The following is a 24150-nucleotide window of genomic DNA, read 5'->3' on the forward strand; positions in this document are numbered from 1 at the left end:
TATATATATATATATATATATATATAGATATATATATATTACTGACACACATTATATATGCATGTGTTTGCAATGCACACAGCAACTACATATAACCCACCTTTCAAAATCTATGATGACCCTAACTGTACGAAAACACCATAAAGGGAAATTTATATTACAGATGGGGATAACTTAAAGAGTATATGCCTGCCTTTCAAAATGCAATGATAACCCTAACTGTACAAAAACACCATAAAGGGAATTTTATATTACAAATGGGGATAACATAAGAGTATATGCCCGCCTTTCAAAATGATCGATGGACCATCCACATTGCTGAGCCTATTAATTAAGATCTACATATCCCAAAGCTTAAGAGGATTAAAGCCATGTGAAGAGAGATTTGTACCCCACAAATCAAACGGATGAAAGCAATCAGCTTTCAAGAGCATAAATGTTATTCGTTTTTTAATCATAATATGTATAAGCTAGAATTCATAATCCAAGTTATTTTCAATCCACATGGATTTCAAAATACACATAACAATGAATGTTTTGGATGATTAATATGGATGGTTTCCTTGGTAGGTGTGAACTCTTACATTACACCCTATGTTATTGTCACGCCCCAAGCCCGTGACCCCGTTGGTGCGAAGTAAGCCATGACACCCATTGAGTGTAGCACATTGTCAGACTCAAACTACTACCAAATTCGACTAGCCGATGCTACACTTGAACCCTATGATTTACTATATAAATCAATCAAAACTTCATTCACCTACCGATGTGGGACTAAAGTTTTTGGGGCGCTACAGTTATAGTATAACCATATATACTGAACCAATACAAAATAAGATGGATCCATAATCCCTAATTTGAAGAACACAATTTCAGCACATTCACTAGAATTCGGAACTGAAAATGAGGAAAGATTATATAGAAAACAGTTTTCTCACATGCGTTCTCCAGAGATACCAATGAATTCATAACAAAAACAGAGATTCTTATCAAAGTGCAATCCTTTCTAAGGGCCTTTTAGTGTGCAGAAACGGATGAGCTAGCCTACACCGAAGCTTTCGTACGTAATACAAAGGTAATAATCCCTAGACATTTCCCGATTTGCATAACTAGAGAGCGATAAACTAAACTTGCTGAACGTAAACAATACTTCTACACATCTCTCTCAATATCCTCATGCCGCTACAAGACAAAGAATACAACATTTTCTCAAGAATAAATTAATCCACTAGGATCCTTCTTTCACAAATGCATTCCATTAAAACCCTTGGATATTAATCAGGACATATCAAATTGAGAAATATATAATCAGAAAAAGTCCATATTATGAGGAAGAAAACCCCAAACCAATCATCAAATCACAGATGTACACATCCTAATTTGATGTTCCATTCAAAATCCACATCAATTCATCACGTAATTACAAAATTCTATCCACGAATATGCTACTACAAAATTCTATCCACGAATATGCTACTTTTCCAAATGCACTTCTTCAACCTTAGAAATCACTCATAACAATACTAATTGAGCAAAGAATTTTGACATGCATTACAAAGAAGAGAAGCCCAAAACATTCATAAAGTTGCATAGCCAAGTTGTAGAAATCCTAATTTGAATTTTTTTTTTAAAAAGCAACGTTTCACTTGTTCCAACCAAATTCTCCCATCAATTTCATCACATAAACACAGACTTTTACCCAAGATTCATCGCATACCCCAAAGCAATCCCTAGAAGAAGAAGAACAACAATAGGGGGATTTAGGAAATTTACAGTGGGAAAAGTGTTGCTGGTGTAGGAAATAAGCATGCAAGTCTTGCCAACGGCCCCGTCGCCGACGGTGACACACTTTATGAACCTCGACGCGCTCATCTCCAAATCTCAACTAAAATTCTCACAAATTCAGAAATTAAAATATAAAAAAAACCAAGGTACAGAGGAACGTACGAGCGCTTCCCCCCCCCCCCCCCCCCTCTTCAACAAGAAGGCAGACCCCCGCATTGAAGAGAAAGCTCCGAATCCCCCATCAAAGAAAGAAAGGGAGAAGAGAAGAAGAGGATCGAGAAAGCGAAACCCTAACCCTAGAGAGAGAGAAAGTCCGAGATCTAGGAAGAGAGATCCCGAAATTTTCTTCTTTTGATGAGAATTTTTTTGGCGGGTAGAGAGAGAGAGGAGGGACGCGGCTCTGGCAGAGAAGAGAGAGAGAGAGAGAGAGAGCGGTTGAAGCGGTCGCTGAAGAGAGAAAGAGAAGCAAAACTGGAGGAAATGTGCTGACGTTTTTCTAAACCCGACGGCTCATACGATTCCCCCCCCCCCGCGTGTCCGCTCTTTCCATCTTGAGCTTCGCCTACGGACGTATTGTTCGTACATACTTTTGAATTATTTTTTAGGTTTGTTTTAGATTTATAGATTTTAGTCCCTCGCATCTTCAATAAATGCCCATCAGTCCCTAACATCTTAAAAATTACATATAAGCCCCTCAAATTCCGCAGCGCTTCGCAAGATGGTCCTTCAAGTTCAAATCTAACATGGTTTTAGGAACTAGTATACAATCATTGAAGATGCAACCGACTAATAATATTAAAAAAAAAACACATCGTTTTTTGTCGACTTCTGATGTCCAAAACTTATGTCCGCTCCCTACTTCCCATTTTCCAAGCCTTTATCAGCAAATCGTTTTCGCTTTTAACAATCACTCCATGAAAACTGGAGTTTTTTCGCTAAAATCATTCACGTTCCATTCACAGTAGCCTCTACAGCAAGTGGAGATAACGAAGTTAGGTCCTTGTTGTCTCATGGAAGCTAAAACCTCCCCATCATGACAACTCCTACACGTGATGGTTTTGCACAATAAAAAAACACATAGATAGGGATGTCCAAAAAGCCCAGGGGCCTGCCCCAACTTGGTTTTGGCCGGCCCGAAATTTGGCTCAGTTTTAGCATGACGAAAACCTAGCCTAGCCCTAGGCAAAGCCAGAAAAACCAGGCCAACGCGGGTTTCGGGTATCCATCAGAAACCGGCCCGGACCCGGCCTGGCCCGGATATGGTCTATCTGTATATTTTTAGCATAATAGTATAGGAAAACATGGATCTTGAAATTTGGTACCGGCCATCTCTATGGGAGCTTTAAAACCTACCAAATAGCTAAACTAATTTTGTGATATATTTAGATCGTTAGTATTATATATTTATATATATACCTCTTAAGTATATATACTTGTGTATACTTATTAGTATATAAGCATATATCCATTAGACTTACACTTGTAAGTAGATAAGTATATACTTCTAAGTCTACTTATGTGTGTGTGTGCGCGCGCGCGTGTGTGTATATATGTATCTATGTATGTATGTATGTATATATGTATGTATGTGTTGATGGTTAATATGATCACACAATCAGTTTGATCCAGGCTAGGATTGGTTTGTTCAGTATTGAAGAGGATCTGCTTTCTTCTCTGACTTTATGTCTAGTTCTTTGAGTTAGGTATCTGAAAGATCTGCACGAATAGAAAGTACGTAAGAGAATGGGGTTTGATTCCCCCGTTGTACCTCCGACGATAAAGTTAACTGATGACTTGAGTGGGGTAAAGGAAGAACTGTGTGTTCTTATAATTGTACAGTATGTGCCTTCGAGGATCAGATTTGTCAACCCTCTAAATGTTAGAATAGTACATGTATTTATACTAAGGAGGCAAGGGTAGATTGGTAACTTCAACCGAGAGCAGAAGGACGGTGGCGAAGTGTGGGTTGGCGGCCACATCGTCACTTGCTTTACAGGTGTCAGCTAATGAGTGGAGGAAAGGTCACTTTGGTATTAAATGGGAAAAGATTGGCGGCATGACAGGGCCTACGTGGTTCGATGAGTCATGAAGATCATTTGAGTTAGAGCTATGATGGCACATGTCCTGTATTAAATGCGATGTTGACACGTTATCATAAAAATAGGGGCTCGAGACTAAAATAGTTCTTTGCCTTCGGCAAGAAGTAACGCCCTTTGAGCCGACTTTGTAACCGCCTTATAAGTGGACGAATGGAATCGCGGTGAGTTTTTCAATAGAAGGAGGTCGACTAGCACCTCCTTTCGTGTCGACTAACACTGCCTTTCGAGTCGACACTGAGGGGTGTCATCTCATCCTGTAGGCTGAGTTGTCGGCCTTGATTGTTAAAGTAGACTTGTCAACTACTTGAGTGTGATGTCCCCGGGTTCACATAAGGCTACAGTCCAAGTGAAACTAAGGATATTGTTATGGTGTTCACTCACCCAAGATACGAGTATTTATAAAATAATACAATAAGAATCCTAGCAAAATAACCTCAAACCCACTTAAGTGGCCCAAGCCCAACAAAGGCCTCAACCCCGCCGACTCATCAAGTTGACATTCTTTCATGACGACATGAAAGGTGGGATCAGTCGACCCTATCGCCGAGGACGACCCACTTAGGGCACTCGACCACTCACTGGGCAATTCTCTGAGACGACTTGAGGGACATTCCTTGTTGTCGGCTAAGTTGAGGACTCAACCTCGGCCTCAAGCCTCTCCCCTAGAGCATATGTCAACATTTCAGTCCACCTCGGACAAGCTTTATCTAGATTTTAGCCTAATGGTCTCCATGACTTGTCAGTTACTCACGTGCCTCCTGCCACACTCTCAATCACTTCCCAGAAAATGTGAAAAAAACCCTCTCCCATACCGAAGTGACTTCCCCTCTAGTCGTCAGTCGACACCTGTAAAGTGAGGGATGATTTAGTATGCCAGCGTACCTCCTGCCACGCTCTCAATCACTTCCTAGAAAATATGGAGACACCCTTTCTCATGCCGAAGTGACTTCCTCTCCAGTCGCCAGCCGACATATGTAGAGCAAAGGATGACTCATCTTCTACCTTACACTTTGTCCCCGCCATTTGCATGGCTGAAGTGACCAATCTGTCATTGACATCCTCTTTATATACAGATGCTATTCGCTATAGCCAAAGGTTGGCAATCTAAAAAAACCACCCTCGAAAGAAGAAGAATACATATTTTTCGCCTAGACAAAGAAGCTCACATAGATCTTCTAGGCAGACACATTGCCACTTCAAGAACCACATTGGTTCCTGACCTTCCTCTTCCCCACTCGAGTTTCACTAACTTGACCGTCGGAGGAACCACGGGGAACCGGTCCTCACCCTCTCACGGGTTCTTCTTGTCTGTGCAGCATGGACATCAATCCCACATTCTAGAACTAAGCATAAAGTCGAAGAAGGAAGCGGCCCCTCCATCACTCTCTATTACCACGTCCCGGTGAGGACTCAATAGGGACTGATCCCGTTCCGGATCAGAACCAATCCTAGCCTGGATCCAATTAGTTGTGTGATATTTAGCATCAATAGTTTAGCACCCACCGTGGGACCTTTTTTCTTTTTCGAGAAGACATGCCAAGTTCTGAATAAGGGTCCAATTCTACCCACCCTGAAGAACAACATTAGAGTTGCATCATCCAAGCTAAATGAATTCAGGAGTTGTATCATTCAAGCTAAGGAGGGTTAGATTTGGCTAAAAGAAACCAACATAGGTATAGTCCTCGAATGTCTCAGCGACTTATCTGGGGAGTGTTTGCTAAGCACACTATTTGCTAGATGGTAGAATAACATTTGGTCCCTCTAAAAACCCTCCAGAAGAAGACACACCATAAGGGTGGTTGTCTTTCTTGAAAAACAACCCTGCCTTCTAATCGCCATCACAGAGTAACTTTGGCCAGAACATAGGACCTGATCAGGCTAAATATCACTTAAGCTCCAACTGACAATAGCTCATATGAGCATAGGAGCAGTGATTAAGTTTGTGATAGGCACCTTGGACCATGAGGACTTTTTGAAGGGGACTCTTATATACCAGGAATGAGATTGCGGGAAAAGCTTAAGGCCTGTCAGTTGATTGTCTTCTCAAGAAGAATGACCTTGGCCCTTCAATTGATGCATGCACCACCAAAGTTGCCTAAGCCCGGGTGGTCTAAGCATGTGACCCGCATGATCCCCATAAGGGAGAGTTCTCCATTCACAGCATAGTCCAACCCCAGTGCTCCCGAAGCTTATTTGGGGAAACCGTTATAATTTATCATTTCCAGAGAGTATAATACCGGCTGGTGGATTTTCTCTCTAAGAGGATTTCTACCACAAAAGGCACCATGTAGCTTATGGTCGTGCCCCCAACCCTCACGAACCCAACTTGGAAAACGCCATTCAACATGATTCGTGACATCTGGGCAGTTCCTTTTGCTAAAAGCCGGCATGCCAACCATTCGCCTTCAAGACCTTACTAAAGTTTCAAACTCAAAAGGAACCTTGGCTGATAAAATATCAAATAGACTTTTGACTCATCTTCATCTATCATTGAGTAGTCCGTTATAAAAATAAAGAGCAAGCAAAATCCAACTAAAGAAGTTCTATACCAGCAGCCTTATCCATTACACAAAATGCCTTTGAAATAGAGATAAAGCAAAATCACAAGTGGTTCAACCCTCTTTGAGCACCAGATGCCTACAATGGATATTTTTCATGATCATGTAAATTTCAGAACTGGTGAAATATTATAAATATGAATTAACTCTTATCTCACAGGGATCAAGGCTTCATTATGGTTGAAGACCTAGGCACCCCCAACAAAGACCTTGGTACCTTATCAGGAATAAACCCAAGGCACAACCCTTGGCCGACTCTCACAGACATCTATTGGTCTTAGGGAAGGAAAGACCTAGTCGACTCTCTCGAGCCTAAGTGTTCGACTTCCGAGTCGAATTTTCAAGCCCTTGGTATCTTATCAGGAATAAACCCAAGGTACAACCCTTTGACCGACTCCTACAGTCGTCTCTCAACCTTAAGGGAAGGAAAGACCTAGTCGACTCTCTTGAGCCTAGGCGTTCGACTTTCGAGTCGGATTTTCAAGCCTTTGGTACCTTATCGGGAATAAACCCAAGGCACAACCCTTTGGCTGACTCCCACAACCATCTCTTGGCCTTAGGGGAAGGAAAGACCTAGTCAACTCTCTCAAGCCTAGGTGTTCGACTTCCGAGTCGAATTTTCAAGCACTTGGTACCTTATCAGAAATAAACCTAAGGTACAACCTTTTGACTGACTCTCACAGTCGTCTCTCGGCCTTAGGAGAAGGAAAGACCTAGTCGACTCTCTTGAGCCTAGGCGTTCGACTTCCGAGTCAGATTCTAATCCCTTGGTACCTTATCAGAAATAAATCCAAGGTACAACCCTATGGTCGACTCCCATTGTTGCCATTCGACCATACGGGGATTATGAATACCTAGGTACCTACGTAATACCTAGGCACCAACCTCAGGATTGCCATTCTGCCAAAGAAGGTAGTCATAAGCCTAAGGTATGAATTTTAAGTGTATGGCTAATACTTAATTGATCTAAAAACTTAAGCAGTCATCTAGCAAGTTTTGGTCAATTAAACGTTCAGCCAAACTAAGGCATCAGGTGAACTAGTTGTCATAAGTCCCTAGCACGGGTCGACACATTATAACTAACTCACTTCAGCCAACATTTCAGACAAGAACAAATCTACAAAGCTAAAAGAATATAAACAATGAAGGCAAGCTCAAGAATGGAGACAAAAGTTAATTTTTATTCAACAAGAGTAAACTTCATTACAAACTTCTCTACAAAAAAAAGATATGTAGGTCTTCAAAGCTCTCGCCCAGATTTGGGAGTTGGACTTGGTAGTCTCCTGGTAGTAGCAGTTGTAGAAGATTTCCTAGGAGCCCCAGCAATAGGCTCGACCTCATCGTCACTCGCTGATAAATCTAACATGCCTCCACTTTTCTCGACATCTTTCAACAAATCAAGATAGCAGGAGACGCGGGAAGGATAGAATTGATCTGGAGTAGGATGAGAGCTGTGAGGTACTAGAGAAGCGTAATAGTCGACCCCGGCCTTACATGCTAAGGCCACCTCGGCTTTACCTATAGAACCATGATGCTAGTCGTCGACCACCTTCTTTTTATGATACTCCAAATCCAGATGAACAAGTTTGTCCTCTAATTTCTGGACAAGGGTCGTGGACGCCCGAAGCTTTGATCACAGCTCTTCAAAGTCCCTCCTCGTCTTCTCGAGAGATAGGCGACTTGATCGAGCCTCTATCTCAGCCATCGTCATGCGACACTTCTCAGACTCCACCTCCGCCTATAGATGAACCATCTCCCTTTGAAGGTCCTTGATGGTCCCCATCTGCTTGGAGAACTGGATTTGAAAGCTCTTGAGGAGCTCTTCCTTCTCATCCAGACTCCGGTGCCAAGCACCTTCTTTGTGAGCTAACTCAGCCTCCAAGATAGTGATCCTCTTCTCTGCTTCTTCCTTGGCCGACTTCTCCTTAGCCAGCCCTGCTTGGCATTCCAGAGAACGTTCAAGTCGATTGAATAGGGCGTGCTCCAGCAAAGTTCCCCAAGCTAAACAAGCTTGGAGAGCTTGGTGTATGCCAACACTTGGCATATCCTCCAAAATTCTCCAGTCAGCACCATTCTCCATCTGGTCTGACGGAGTTTCAGCTCTCCCCTCGACACCATCGTCCACCCCAATCGGCTCCTTACCAGGACGACGAGACACCTTAGGATTAGTACTATGACCGAAGACATCCTCCTCGATCGCTAAGGCTATTGTCTCCTTGTCAGGAGAAGATTCGTCTATCTGACCCATATTTTCCAAGCGGTTAAGCTGATTTACCAGTGGATCCGTCCCAGTTGGTTGGGGCCCATAACCGGTCTGATTAAGGGCCGTCTCTCGACCTTGTCCTCCCCCTCAATCCAGAGACAATTTTAGCTACTTGATGCTTCAAGACAGTCACCTCCTCAGCGCTGAAGGCCCCCCTTAGTTTTTTATGGTGCCTAGCAGTGGAACTCAACTCATCGATCCCTGCATTCCTCTTGTGACTTTCCGCCAACAGAGGAACGGGGCTCATCCTTGCTTGGAAGCTAGTGGAGGATAAGATCATGGATATGCCCACCATTTGGAGAGACACATCATCAAATAGAGCATCGCTCTCTCGTAGCCCGGCATAAGAACAGACCTTTTTCAGATCCATCATCTCAGAATCACTAAGGGTGACTAGCTTCAAAGCGTCTTCATTCGCCTTCGGCCAGCCCGAGCGGGTGAAGACATTATCGCCACCATAGACACACATGAATTGTCTCCTCCAGTTCTCATCCAACTCCAAAGATTGTAAGATAAGCTGGACATGATAGTGGTAAGAGTAATGCGGGTCCTTCTCAGCCGACCCCACACTGATCAAATGCCCAAGCAATCTCAAGCTTGGTTAGACTCCAACATGGTGGTAAATGATAATGAAAGCCACCAGAACCCCCACTGCATTCAAATAGAATTGGGAAGGGGAGACTCCTAGAGCGGCATGAACCTCCTTGTTAAAAGGGTGTAAGGGCAGCCGTAAGTCATGCTCTAAGTGGGCCAAGTACAACGACACTTGACCCTCACCATGACAATATACTGGCTCGCTCATCTCTGGCACCGTCAATGGGAGAGTCCGAGGGATATTGTATTGATCATACAACCCCACCAGATTATCCATATAGACCTTCGAGCGGATAAGTAGAAAAATAGCGAGTCTCCCCTCACTACGGCCAGAGTTTAAAACTTGAGAGACCACAGAAGACTTTTTCTTAAAAAAGCTTAAAGGAACATCAGGAATTTGTCAGAGCGAAGGTTTGTAAAAGAATTATCTTAACATTAAGAGGCTATTTATAAGCTTTCAATGAAGAGTATAGAAGAACTTTAAAGGACGCAATAATTTTCGAAGTAACTAGGTCCGATCACTTCTGAATCTGAAGCAGTTCACTTGAAACACGAAGCGCCATCCTCATTTAATGGCCCATGTCCCAATACTCGAAAAGTAGAAGATCCTCTATTATGTCCATGACACTTCATCTCGCAAAAAGACAGTTCAGATCTTTGATAACGTCAGCCATGAGAAGCGGAGTCAACAATGGATGCCCGATAATGATAGTCACATCTCTAAGATAAAGACTTCTCACTTTTTCGTACCCAGCAGGCTTGTATTGATCAGAGCATATCTTAATTTTCTCAAAGCCGACTAAAAGTTGATTCCAAGTGAAAAGGACTAACTGCTATAGTGTTCACTCACCCAAAATATGGGTATTTGTAAAATAATACAATAAGAGTCCTAGCAAAATAATCTTAAATCCACTTAAGTGGCCCAAGCCCAACAGAGGCCTCGACCGCGCTGACTCATCAAGTCGATATTCTTTCATGCCGACACGAAAGGTGAGATCAATCGACCCTATCGCCGAGGATGACCAACTTAGAGCACTCGACCACTCACTGGGTAATTCTTAGAGATGACTTGAGGGACATTCTCTACTGTTGGCTAAGTTGAGGACTCAACCTCAACCTCAAGCCTCTCCCTCAGAGCATATGTCAACATTTCAGTCCACCTCGGATAAGCTTTATCCAGATTTTAGCCTAATGGTCTCCATGAATTGTCTGCTGCCCACATGCCTCCTGCCATGCTCTCAATCACTTCCTAGAAAATGCGGAGACACCCTCTCCCATGCCGAAGTGATTTCCTCTCCAGTCCCCAGTCGATACCTGTAAAGCGAGTGATAATTCAGTATGCCAGCGTGCCTCCTTCCATGCTCTCAATCACTTCTCAGAAAATACGGATACACCCTCTCCAATACCGAAGTGACTTCGCCTCTAGTCGCCAGCCGACATATGTAAAGCAAAGGATGACTCACCTTCCAGATCACACTTTGTCACCGTTATTTGCATGGCCGAAGTGACCAATCTGTCATTGACATCCTCTTTATATACATATGCTATTCACCATAGCCAAAGGTTGGCAATCTAAATAAACCACCCTTGAAAGAGGAAGAACACACAGTTCTTCACCTAGACAGAGGAGCTCACGTAGATCCTCTGGGCAGACACAATGCCACTTCAAGAACCACATTGGTTCCTGACCTTCCCCTTCCCCACTCGAGTTTCACTAACTTGACCGTCGGAGGAACCACGAGGGATTCAGTCTCCGCCCTCTCACAGGTTCTTCTTGTCTGTGCAGCATGGACATCAATCCACTATTCCAGAACTAGGCATAAAGTCAAAGAAGGAAGCGGCCCCTCCATCACTCTCCCTTGCTACGTCCCGGTGAGGACTCAAGGGGGACCGATCCAGTTCTGGATCAGAACCAATCTTAGCCTGGATCCAATTAGCTGTGTGATATTTAGCATCAACAGATGTCAAACCTATCATGCACCCATACTCTGCAACGACATGTTTTACCATCACAGAAATATCTCTCTAGTGGAATCAAATAAGACAGTATAGGTACAAGCAGATATAAAAGAGATAAAGATAGGAAATAGTACAAAGAAATAAATGATAAATCTCTAGATAATCAGGTCTCAACGGATATAAAATAAAATATGTCCCACAATCTGATACAAATGATCCAAAAATTTTAACTACAAGAGTCAACTAAAAAGTACATAATCTCTCTCAGCTCTCAAAATGAAATTCAAGTCTAATAATCAACTAAAAACAAAACTAAATATCTGTGAAGTAGAAACTACTATAAATAACTGACGGCGACTATGCTGAAAGTCCGTCAACCTGTGGCTCTCTGAAACTCTACTTCGTTGCCTGAAAAGAAGTGAAATTAATAGCGTCAAAGTGCTAGCAAGATCATCTCCATCCGCCCCCAGGGGAAGGGCTACTAAGTATGATGGAGGCTCTACTTATAAGTGCATAGTCTACCTAGATCATTTTACCCTATACTATATAGAATTTATGTTTAGAAATTTACAACATAAGACTGGTACGTCGAGTGAAATAATCCAAACAAGGAAACCCTGATGTATATACAATGTGTCTCAAGTCGTAAATTTCTAAATATAAATTCCAACTAAGAAATAATAAAAGAAATCAATACGAGAAATATCATTCAACTCCTCATACTACCCTTAGTAGGCAAAACAGATATTGATACACTATCCAGTATAACTAAGTTGTGAAATACCTTCACAATAGATCATACCAAGAGAATGTCAATAATCACCTACACTTAGGTTATCATCAAATTTATCAAATCATCATTCTCTAGAACTCTTCAACTCATTGCACCCCCGTGTGGATCGATAAATAGGTATATCAAGTCATCGCACCCATGTACGGGCCGATAAATAGGTATATCAACCTTCGCACATAATCATGCAGACCAATAAATGAGTTCAACAACCTCTGCGCACGCTCGTGCAGACCAAAAATACATAAAGGAGTGAAGTCCATCGCGGTCTCATTATGGTCCTAACTAACATTCTCAGGGTGTAGTTCATCCGTGGTCTCATTACAGGACCCAACTAACCCCACTCAACCATTCATAATTATAATGAACTATAACAGTCGTTACTCGTAACGATTGTAAAATATTTGTCTATCCCGAACAATACATTTGTACGTACTCAAGCTCTATACGTATACCCCCCAAAATATATGTAAATATCCACATATAACTTGCATTACACGCTCGCATAATGAACCCACGTGCAAGGAACCAAAAACACAAATTTAAACCTGATCAGTCGATCGATAGAAATCTTTGATCGACTAATCGGGTCGTTCACAGAAACAATGCACACACGAGCCCATCAGCCGACTGATGATTGCCGTCAGTTGACTGATGACCTCCCGTCAGTCGACTGATGGCAACATTAGTCGACTGAACAGATCAAAATTTCACAGGTTAGGGTTTTTGCTTGTTTCTCTTCAAAGCTTGGTTTTTTATTAACTTATATGAATAAAACTTGATTCAATACACATGAATACTTAACCATAGATTCATTTAAACAAGAAGGTATCACATAGAAACATGAATCTAGGGTTTAACATTCAAATTAACTAAATCTTGTTTATTTCAACAAATTAGTGCATATGAATCAAATTAAAGCTTAAACTAATATGTTAAAACAACCCTAATGATCATGATCACGTATACTAGTCAATTACAGAATTATTCTACTGTTTATCACTCTGATTTAAGATTTAAACATCATAAATTAGATTCTAACACATTAGATAAACTTTAAGCATGAAAATTATCATAATTAACACATAAAACTTGATTTTTAAACTAGGCAAAGGTTTGGACACAGGTGATCTTACCTTCTCATGTGCATAACCCTCTAAAACGAACAACAAATGATCCCTCGATGCCAAACGCTGCAAATCCCACCTTCCCCTCGCTTTTCGCCTCATGAAACTCTCCCAAGAACTCAAATTTTGGGCTAGGGTTTGAGAGCGGAGGAGAGAGGCTGCTAGGGTTTGGAAAACTAAAGAAAAAGTGTGTGTTTTGTGATAAAAAAACATGTATATATAGGTAGGAACCTGAATACAAACAGCCCAAAACCCAAAACCCGAAACAGAAAACCTAGTCAGACTAGGAAAATAGTCTTCTGTATTTTGGCTGTAACATTTTCTTTCGATCTCGAAATGAGGTGATTTAACCTGTATTGGAAAACTATTTAGGATACCTACAACTTTTGTCTTTTGAGTTTTTTCATATTCGAACTGTATCAGTGTGTAATGCATATATACGCTTAACTAGTTATTTTTCCAGATTCGAATTGCATCGGTGTATAATGCATATATACTCTCCATTGATCTCAAATCAATTGTGAACAAAATCATTCATCCATAAATAATATTTATCATAATTAGAACTCATTTATTAATACATAAATCACACTATTATTTCAAAATTCATGGGGTTTTACATTCACCCCCCTTAAAAGAATTCCATCCTCGAAATTCCGCAATCGTATCTTAGAGATTAATAATATGAGAAAAATATGATGAGAGGATAATCCAGATAATGAAACCCGCCCGTACACATCTCGTACCATCAATCCCCATATACGCATCACAAGCAATCATTTATACTTAACTATCAAGAATGCAAATACTTTCACTTAACCCCTAATTAACCAGAACTAGTACGTCGAGCAAAAAATCCAAACAAGGAACCCCCCATATATATTATGTATTCCGAGTGATTAGAAGCTAAGTGTCGATACCCTCATTCTAGCGTTAAATATAAATTTGGCTATATAAATAACATGAATCACAAACAAATCATAACTATTCATTTTACCTGCTCAGACAGGTGTAGGTAGTCACAACGGATATCCTCCTCGTGCTCCCAAGAAGCCTCCTCAGCTCTTTTCCGACTCCACTGGACCTTCACTAAAGGAATCTCTTATTTCTAAGCTTCTTGTCCTCTCTGGCAAGAATGCAAATAGAGACCTCAATAGTGGTCAAATCTGACTGAATCTCTAACTCTGGTACATCAATCACCCTCTGCTGCTCCTCGTCACACAAATGCTTCTTAAGAATCAAAACATAAAAAATATCATGTACACCCGACATCGATGCTGGAAGATCTAGCCTATATGATACGGCTCCAACACGCTCAACAATCCTGAACGGACCAACATACCTTGGGGCAAGCTTGCCCCGTCTGCCAAATCGCTAAACATCCTTCATCGGTGACACCTTCAGCATAACATAATCTCCAACCTGAAAGTCTAAAGGTTATCGCCTCTGATCTGTGTAGCTTTTTTGCCAACTCTGAGTGACAAGAATACGCTGTCTGATCAACATTACCTTCTTTAGGCATCAAAAATTGCTTATAAGTTCCTGAACACAGTTCAAGACAAAGAGAGGACAAAGGATGTCATTGTCTAAGTCAGGGAATATCGTCCAAGGGCTAGCTAAAGCAAAAGGAAGCAAGAAAAACACAAAAAATGACAACTCAAAGAGACCATCGTTTCCAAGACAGTGTCAACTATCTCGGAAATGAGAGACGGGTAGACTGTCTCGAAAATAGTGAGGCAGTATAACATCCCTTTTATTGATTTTCTTGGACTTCGTGTGACCCATGTGGCTTCATAACTACTTGAGATCATCCAAAAACATGGGGAGGCTATTACAAACTGAAGAGACACTCAAAATCCCTGTGGAAATCATGACATTTAACAGATTGAACGTCGGTTACAAAACTACCGGGAACGACCCCTTCTTCCGAGATAGTAGACATTGTCTCAAAAATAGAAGCTGACGAATAAAGTTTGTTTCGACTTCTTATCTTTAGAAACAGTTTCTAGGGGTTATAAATATTTCCTCTACACCCTTGTGCATGGGGGGAGCAAATTGGCAGCATAGAATTGGCATTTTTGTGAGTTTTATGATCCAGAGAGAGAGAGTTCTTCACATCCTGAGAGCCTTCGGTGTTTTCCTTGAGATCAAACCTTGTTTTGTTCTTAAGAAGAGTGTTTATCTCACATTGTTAAGATATACACTTCTGTCCTTATTTCTAAAATGAAACATCGAATCTAAGCCTTCTTCAGATCAATCTAGATATGTGAATCGATCGTCCACGGACTAACGGGTCCCTAACACAGGTAAAGATCCCATGCAAGTAGCGACCAATAAATAGACTCCATGTGTGTTTCTAAGAGATCTTTGTTTGCAGCAAAAGTTGGTTTTGTTGAGGAATTCATTATATCTTCAGTCGATTACAATAAATTCAAAAGAAATAGCCTTTTTATAAGACTTCTTTTACACAACAAAAGGAAAATTACAACTCTTGAGAAACAAACACAGGATCGTTGTTTGGATCGCTGCTTGCGTGGGATCTTTGCCTGTGCCGGGAGCGCTTTGACTCGTTGACCACCAAATCATAGATTCTGATTGAATCGTGAGGGGTTTAATGATTCTTCCTTCGTTTATCGAAGTGAGAATTTGAAACGAGATCTTATCAAAGTAAGATAGTCGTTCTTCTTGAGATCAAGTCAAAGCTCGAATCTCAAGGGATTGCCAGAAGCTCAAGAACTCTGCTCTGTCTGCTCTGAAATCAGCCCCCTTTAAAAAACGATCTCAGGGGGTATTTGTAGCCTCCAGGATGAACAGTGCTTCCGAGATAGTGTTTGCTGTCTCAGCGGCCAAGACAACAAAGACTGTCTCGGATTCCGAGACAGTAAACACTGTCTCGGGTTCCGAGACAGTAAATACTGTCTCGGAAATCCTCAACCGCCCAGCAGTTTTCTTGTAACTGCCTTCCCATGTTTTACAACTCCGTTATTTTGGTAGTTATCAACGTGATTCTCGCCCACGATGTTTCTCACGTTCTTGAACAGTTGGTGGCCACGTGTCGGTGGTTACAAAACAGTTTCTGATCTTTTGAAAGTTGTCTCACGGGCGAGACAGTAAACACTGTCTCGCGTGCGAGATAGAAAACACTGTCTCGCCTGGCGAGACAGCAAAGGCTGTCTCGCATGCGAGACAGCAAAGGCTGTCCCGCACGGCGAGACAGTCTATACTTGTGTTCTTTTGATTTTTTTTGGATGATTTCCTCTTGAGCTGTATTTGGATATCTTTCAGCATTTTCTAACGCCTACAGATACCCCCTCCAAAGGATTCTAGACTCATTCCTTTATAGAGGAGTCTGGGATACTTTGGATAAGATAGATTTTACTTACAATCTCTCCAATACTTGGTTGAGTAGATCGTGTAGAGGAATCCATAAAATGGCTTCGGCTCTTGATCTCTTCATCCTTTAGCCTATTCAGTTCTTTGTAGAATAGCTAATACTCTTCCGGTACTGCGACCGTTATCGAGATCTTGAATCGAAGTTGGTATCTCTTTGACTTTTATCACCAAATTGATACTTGTATGTCCATCAAGAGTTCGTCAGATTATCCTTAAGAATATTCAGAATAATATTCTCTAGAAACTGCATGTCGAGTGTAGGAAAACAGTTTAGACTCGTGTACCTATTGGAGTATTTTGGTCTTTTTTTTGTTGATAGAGGTGAACCTAATGATGGAGAGGAAGAATTTTATATTCTATCTCCTGGTCTCTTGTTTGTTGGTAGAGATGAACCCAAAATCGGAGAGGAAGAATTTTATATTCTATCTCCTGGTCTCTTGTTTGTTGGTAGAGATGAACCCAAAAATCGGAGAGGAAGAATTTTATATTCTATCTCCAGGTGCAAAGGAAACTCAAAGTAGGATCTCCACTTAAAGAATCTGGACGGGTTTGAATAATCCTAACTGTCATAAGGTTTGATTATTCAACTGAAAGTTGACCTCTCGTTCATGGAATGAATCGAGAAGAGATTTTGGTTGTGGTCCTAACTGTAGTAAGGTTTGACCAAGTGGGAGTTTTGAGACGATCATAACTGTTTAAAGGTTTGATCATTCAATTTGTGGACCTTTCGTTCATGGAAGGAATCGAGAGGGGATTTTGGTTTTGGTCCTAACTGTTTAAAGGTTTGACCATATGGAGAACTTGAGACGATCCTAACTGTAGGAATGTTTGATCGCTCGATTTGTGGACCTCTCGTTCATTGAAGGAATCGAGAGGGGATTTTGGCTTTGGTCCTAACTGTTTAAAGGTTTGACCAAATGAGAATTTATCTCAGCAAAAGAGTATTCAGAAATCACCGTGGGGATGTAGTGTTTATCACCTTGTTTGTAATGATCGGGTTATCCCTAAGAAAATTACATATAGCATTCTTCCGAGAACTTCCCGTTACATGAACCATCCACCCCCAGCTTCCTTTGCGAAACTGGGTCTATCATCATACTGAGTTATATGATCGGGTTATCCTTAAGAATATTATATGTAAAAATTCTCTAGGAACTACCCGTCAAGAGTGGGAAACAGTTTAGACTCATATACCTATTGGAGTATCAAGGAGCAGTTTATACTCATATACTCTTTGGAGTGAGGGGAAACAGTTTATACTCGTGCACCCAATGGAGTTGGAGTCGTCTTTACTTGGCTTGTTTCGCCGTTATGACGCCGGAGTCAATTAAGGCTTGGATTTTGTTTTTGAGTCAAAAGCAAATCTCGGTAGGATGAAGAACCCTTCTGTGGTACGCACAGTAGTTTGAATCAGTAATCCTTTTAGCTCCCTCCTGATCTTTAATAGGTGGTAGCTCGATCTTGTCGTTGGTGAGGAGGTATTTCAAGATGGCTGGAGCTTCATCATCTTCGAAAGAATACTCCTTTTGGAACCTCAGATCGAGACTCGCGTTCACAGGAATTGCGGATGTCGTCGCTTGATCTCTCTCAACTTTCTTTCTTTTAAGAAAGTGTTCAGCTTGTTCACCGCGCATTTTCAAATCTTTCCAAGTTTTAGGTGGTACAACCCCTAGGGCTTCTAGGACATCGATGGAGAGATTATTATGGCATGTTTGCAGGATAAACTCTTCTATAATAGGATCTCTGCAATTCATTGCTTTGTTACGGAAGCGTTTGATAAAATTGTCGACTGACTCTCCGTCTTTTTGCTTCTCATCCAAAAGGGTTCCGATTGACACTTCGGTGTCATCATCGAAGAAGTTACTGAGGAAGAAACTTTCCATGTCATCCCAACAATTGATACTCCCTGGCTTAAGATATCAGTACCAATCGAAGGCGGGCCCACGAAAGGTGCCAATGAATGACCGGACCATTAAAGCCTCATTTCCAGAGATCATGCCCAAATGAGATTTGAAATAAATCAAGTGCTGAGTAGGCAAACTCTTCCCATCAAATGGTGTGAAGTTAATCGGATTGAACTTTGCCGAATACGGTATTGAATCCTATTCTCTTAGATAGGGACATGGAATACCCGTCTTTTTCACTTCTTGAGCCATCATCAAAGCGTTGATTTTGTTTTCAAGCACTTTCATTTTCTCGTCATCGTCTATATCTTCATTCGAAGGACGTTGAGGAGAATGAGTTAGACCACCCCCTGTAAGAGGTGCCATTGAACCACCCATAATATCGTTATAGGGAGGATGCGTTAAACCACCCCCAGCGTTATTGCTATTGGGAGGTGTATCAGCCATAATGACTTCATCCACTTCCGGATCATTGTCATCTGCAATATTTTGAGTGCGGCGGCTGGATTCAGCTCGCTGACTGGACTCAGGAGGTTGAGGCCGTTGAGTTAGCAATTCTCTCATTTGTTGGATAGCTAACTCCATTTCTGTCTTCACTTCAGCTCTAATTTCTTCACGTTGTTTGGCTAGAGCTTCTTGAAGTATCTGAGCAAATTGATCAGAAGTGATTGTGAACACTTCTTTGGTTTGTCCCGTGCTAGACATTGTATCATCAGAAGCGATTGCAGAATAAGTGTCCAAGAGTTCATCCTCCAAAGACATTCCTTCCTGTATTCTCTTGTAGTCTCTACGTCTGATAGCTCCTAACTGGAGTCGAGACATCCGTTGGGCAATTCTTGAGTTGACTTTTCCTCCTGGGGAAAAGTCGGGATTTGATTCACTTGAATGCCGCTTAGATTTTCCTTTATCAGTCATATTGATGGTGATTTCAGAGAATTCGTCATCTTGGACAGTTGATCTTCTCTTACGGAAATGTCTCGGCTTAGGCTTCGACATTTCGGTGAAAAGACTGTGGAATACCGAGACTCTTTGTGGGATGGCTTCTCGTTTTGTGTAGTTATATTCCGACAATCCTGCTCTTATAAGTCGCGCACAGGAACAATGAGAGCTTATTTCTCGAATAATTCTCTTTCGAAATTTATTCACACCCCCAACTTGATAATACGATTCATCGGTATGATTGCCAAAAAATCGTATCGCCTGTTGGCGTGACCTCCCAGGTATGACGATGTCTTTTGGTGAACATGTCTTCTTCTGAGGATGTAAAACCTTGTTGGTATTCTCAGGATAACTTATTATTGTCTTTGAGCGATCCAAGGTTATGTCGGGAGTCAAACGTTTAGAACCACCCCCTTGTGGGTGCGGAGTCTTAACGGGCTCCGAATGCTGATTTTGCACAACTCCAGACTTTGGAATCCAAACTTTGCAGAGTTTTGACAATTCTTTGACCACCGTTTCCTTCTTCCTTTCTCGTCTTTGTAAGAGAGTACAGGCATAAGCAGCGTTTGAACGACGCTTTTGTATACGTTCTTCGAGGGTTGAGCGAGCCCTCTTGACAAAAGTCCATTCATCCGTCGTTAGTTTAACAGAGGTATGAGTTATTGGTCGTTGAGACAACTGAACCACTCGATGCCTCCTCAACTCTAGGTCCGCGTGATAACGAACTCCGTCGGTTTGTTCTAAGGCCTTAGCTATTTGGCGAGCGCGGCGCTGACGTTGTCTCTGACGAGCCCTCTAGCTATTTGGCGAGCGCGGCGCTGACGTTGTCTCTGACGAGCCCTCTTCGTCAGTGCCGATGTGCTTTGATTCGATGGCTCTTTAACTAGATAAGAGTCATCGCGAGCAGAGATGTTGTGAGTAAAATCCTCAGCAACAATCAGGCGAGAGTTTTTATTTTGTGCTTTCTTTGGCATGTAAGCCTTCTTCAATGATGAGATCCTCTTATACTTGTGAGACAATGAAGATCTTGAAGAGGGTGAAGAAAGATATTCCTCAAACTTGGTTTGGTCGAACTCGTATTCGACCGTGGATTCAACTGGAATCTTGATCGGCTGCGACACGACGGTCTCGACAGCGAGACCGTTGGCTCCCACTGTGGTCGCCAGTTTGTTTGTAGCAAAAGTTAGTTTTGTTGAGGAATTTATTATATCTTCAGTCGATTACAATAAATTCAAAAGAAATAGCCTTTTTATAAGACTTCTTTTACACAACAAAAGGAAAATTACAACTCTTGAGAAAGAAACGCAGGATCGTTGTTTGGATCGCTGCTTACGTGGGATCTTTGCCTGTGTCGGGAGCGCTTTGACTCGTTGACCACCAAATCACAGATTCTGATTGAATCATGAGGGGTTTAATGATTCTTCCTTCGTTTATCGAAGTGAGAATTTGAAACGAGATCTTATCAAAGTAAGATAGTCGTTCTTCTTAAGATCAAGTCAAAGCTCGAATCTCAAGGGATTGCCAGAAGCTCAAGAACTCTGCTCTGTCTGCTCTGAAATCAGCCCCCTTCAAAAAACGATCTCAGGGGGTATTTATAGCCTCCAGGATGAACAGTGCTTCCGAGACAGTAAATACTATCTCGGAAATCCTCAACCGCCCAGTAGTTTTTTTGTAACTGCCTTCCCACGTTTTACAACTCCGTTATTTTGGCAGTTATCAACGTGATTCTCGCCCATGACGTTTCCCACGTTCTTGAATAGTTGGTGGCCACGTGTCAGCGGTTACAAAACAGTTTCTCATCTTTTGAAAGCTGTCTCGCAGGCGAGACAGTAAACACTGTCTCGCGTGCGAGACAGAAAATACTGTCTCGCCTGGCGAGACAGCAAAGGCTGTCCCGCACGGCGAGACAGCAAAGGCTGTCCCGCACGGCGAGACAGTCTATACTTGTGTTCTTTTGATTTTTTTGGATGATTTCCTCTTGAGCTGTATTTGGATATCTTTCAGTATTTTTTAACGCCTACAATCTCATTTTTTTGTTTTCATTTGCGTAAATAAGTCTTATAAAAGGCTCACTTTTTGAATCTGTAATTCAATAAACGAGTTGTAATGGATTCCATAATGAAAAAAATTTTGACGCAAACATGCTGGCGATCATAGTGGGAACCAACAGTCTCGTTGCCGAGACCGGAGTGTAACAACTGATCAAGATCTCGGTTGACTCCATGGTCGAATACGAGTTCGACCAAGCAAAGTTCGAGGAATATCTCTCCTCGTCTTCATCAAAGCCCCCCTCTCTCCACAATTACAGGAGGATATCATCTTTGAAGAAGGTTCACCTGATCATTGCTGACTTTTACCTTCACAACATCTCTCTGACATCCAACCAAGTTGGAATCTCTACTCACGATAACTCCTCTCCAGTCAAGGAGTTGTTTGATGAAATTTCACCAGTTCTGACGAAGAGGGCTCGTCAGAGGCAAAGCCAATGTCTCGCTCGTCAAATCGCCAAGTCCCTGAATTCATTTGACGGTGTTTGATATTACACAGACTTGGAGTTCAGAAAATGTTAGGTAATCCAGCCTCCTCAACGGTAATTTGTTGTCACTTCCTCCAAGCCATCGACGGAGGAATGGGTTCTCGTCAAGAGGACTCATTCAACCCTAAAACAATGCATCTAGAAGCATCACGCAAGTGCCACACGCGTGTGTGCTCTTGTGTGACAAGTACAAGGCATGAAAAGGAAAGAGGTGTCTAAAGAACAGTCAAAATCCCGCAAGATATGGGTGCCAAAATCCAGACTCACGCCGAATCAAGACCCAAAAATAGCCAGAAGTCCTCCCCTTGACCAAGACACATTCACGTGTCTCAGCCAAGGCCGAGACACATCAATCTATCTCACGCCAACAGGTGTCCCCACGGCCGCTTCCTCCCCTCCGTCGACATCGGTGCCTACTCCGTCTGCTACCATACCCCCGATGGAGCCTCAAGGGAGTGTTGACCTGTCAAAATTCAAAATTACGATGGAAAATCGTATTGGTCCTCTGCATGAAGATCGAGGCAAAGGTTTGATGAAGGAATGCTTGGGTCCAGTGAATAAATCCCAAATGACTCTTCAGATTGGGGGTCGTACGCATCCTCTCATCAAGCCAAAGCCATCCTCGTCTGGGAAAACCCCTGTAACCATCCGCTTGGGGGTGCGTATTGAAGCCTAGGAGCCTGTTAAGACTCCACACTCGCAATGGGGTAGTTCTAAACATGCGACTCCTAAGAATGCTAACAAAGTGTCACATCCCCAGAAGAAAATGTTCCTTTCAAAAGACGATGTTATACCTGTGAAGTCACACCAACCAATGATAGGGTACTCCGACAATCATACTAATGAGTTATACTATCTGACTGAGGGTGCTAACAAGTCTTGGAAGAGAAGTATCTGGGAAACGAACTCTCATTGCTCGTGTGAGAGACTTATCACGACAGTATTATCAGAGTGTAGCTATCCTAAGACTGCTCCACAGAGGGTCTCGGTATTTGAAAGACTTTCCACTGAAGCATTGAAGCCTAAGCCAAGGCGTTTTTGTAAGAAAAGATCAGCCGTTTAAGATGATAAACTCCCAGAAGTCACCATCAACATGACAGATAAAAGAAAGTCAAAACGGCATTCAACCAACTCTAGTCCCAATTCTTATCTTGGAATATCCTAGCGGATAACTCGGCTCCAACAGGGAATGATCAGATATAGGTATTATCAAAGGATGCATAAAGGAATATCCTCAGATGATGAAGTATCGGACGCTTGCTCCGTGATCGCTTCAAACAAAACAATGTTTAACATGGGACTAAACATAGAGGTGTTCACTATCACGCCAGATCAATTAGCCCAAATACTTCAAGAAGCTCTAGCCAAGCAAAAAAGAAGAGTTTAGAGCTGAGATGAAAACAAAGATGGAGTTGGCTATGCAGCAAATGAGAGAGTTACAAACTCAAAGACTTCAACTACCTGAGACCAATCAGTGGGCATAATCCAGTCGTCACACTCAGAATGTCATGGACGACAGTGATCCAAAAGTGGATAAAGTTATCAAGGCTGATGCACCCCTTAATAACGCTAGGGGTAGTTCAAGTGCATCCCTCAATAACACTGGGGTGGCCTAATTGCTTCTTCTCAACATCGTTTGAAGAGAGATGAAGGCGACGAAAAGATGATGAAAGAGCTGGAGAATAAGATGAATGCCTTGATGTCCACTCAAGAAGTAAAGAAGATTGGCATTCTGTGTCCATACTCAAGGGAGTGAGAGTCAATTATGTACCCGTCGAAGTTTAATTTAATCAACTTCACGCCATTCGACAAGAAAGGCTCTCCAACCCAGCACTTGGTCTACTTCAAATCCTATAATCTCTGGGAATGAACCTTTTATGATCCGGTCATTCGTGGGCACGCTGCACGGGGCCGCCTTTGATTGGTATTGATGTCTTAAGCCAGGGAGCATTAACTGTTGGGATGACATGAAAAATCTGTTCCTTAGCAACTTCTTCGATGATGACACCGAGGTGTCAATCGAAACCCTTTTAGATGAGAAGCAAAAGAGTAGAGAGTCAGTCGACACCTTCATTAAACACTTCCGAAACAAGGAGATGAACTGGCGAGATCCGATCACAGAGGAGTTCATACTCCAGACTTGCCATAACAATCTCTCACTCGATGTCCTGGAAGCCGCGACAGTTGTGTCATCCAAAACTTG

The 24150-nt window shown here is 42.1% G+C and overlaps 1 protein-coding gene across 1 annotated transcript in view; it reads right to left on the reverse strand.

Moving 5' to 3' along the window:
* LOC109821820 (rac-like GTP-binding protein 5) overlaps positions 1-1962 on the reverse strand; it is an 8225-nt gene extending 6263 nt beyond the window's left edge. Inside the window, exon 1 of the mRNA XM_020387979.1 lies at positions 1774-1962. Coding sequence (XP_020243568.1) covers positions 1774-1872 — 99 coding nt within the window. The 5' untranslated portion in view covers positions 1873-1962. The remainder of the gene's footprint in view (positions 1-1773) is intronic.

The sequence above is a fragment of the Asparagus officinalis genome, chromosome 1 (genome assembly GCF_001876935.1).
Source record: "Asparagus officinalis chromosome 1, Aspof.V1, whole genome shotgun sequence".
Lineage (NCBI taxonomy): Eukaryota > Viridiplantae > Streptophyta > Magnoliopsida > Asparagales > Asparagaceae > Asparagus > Asparagus officinalis.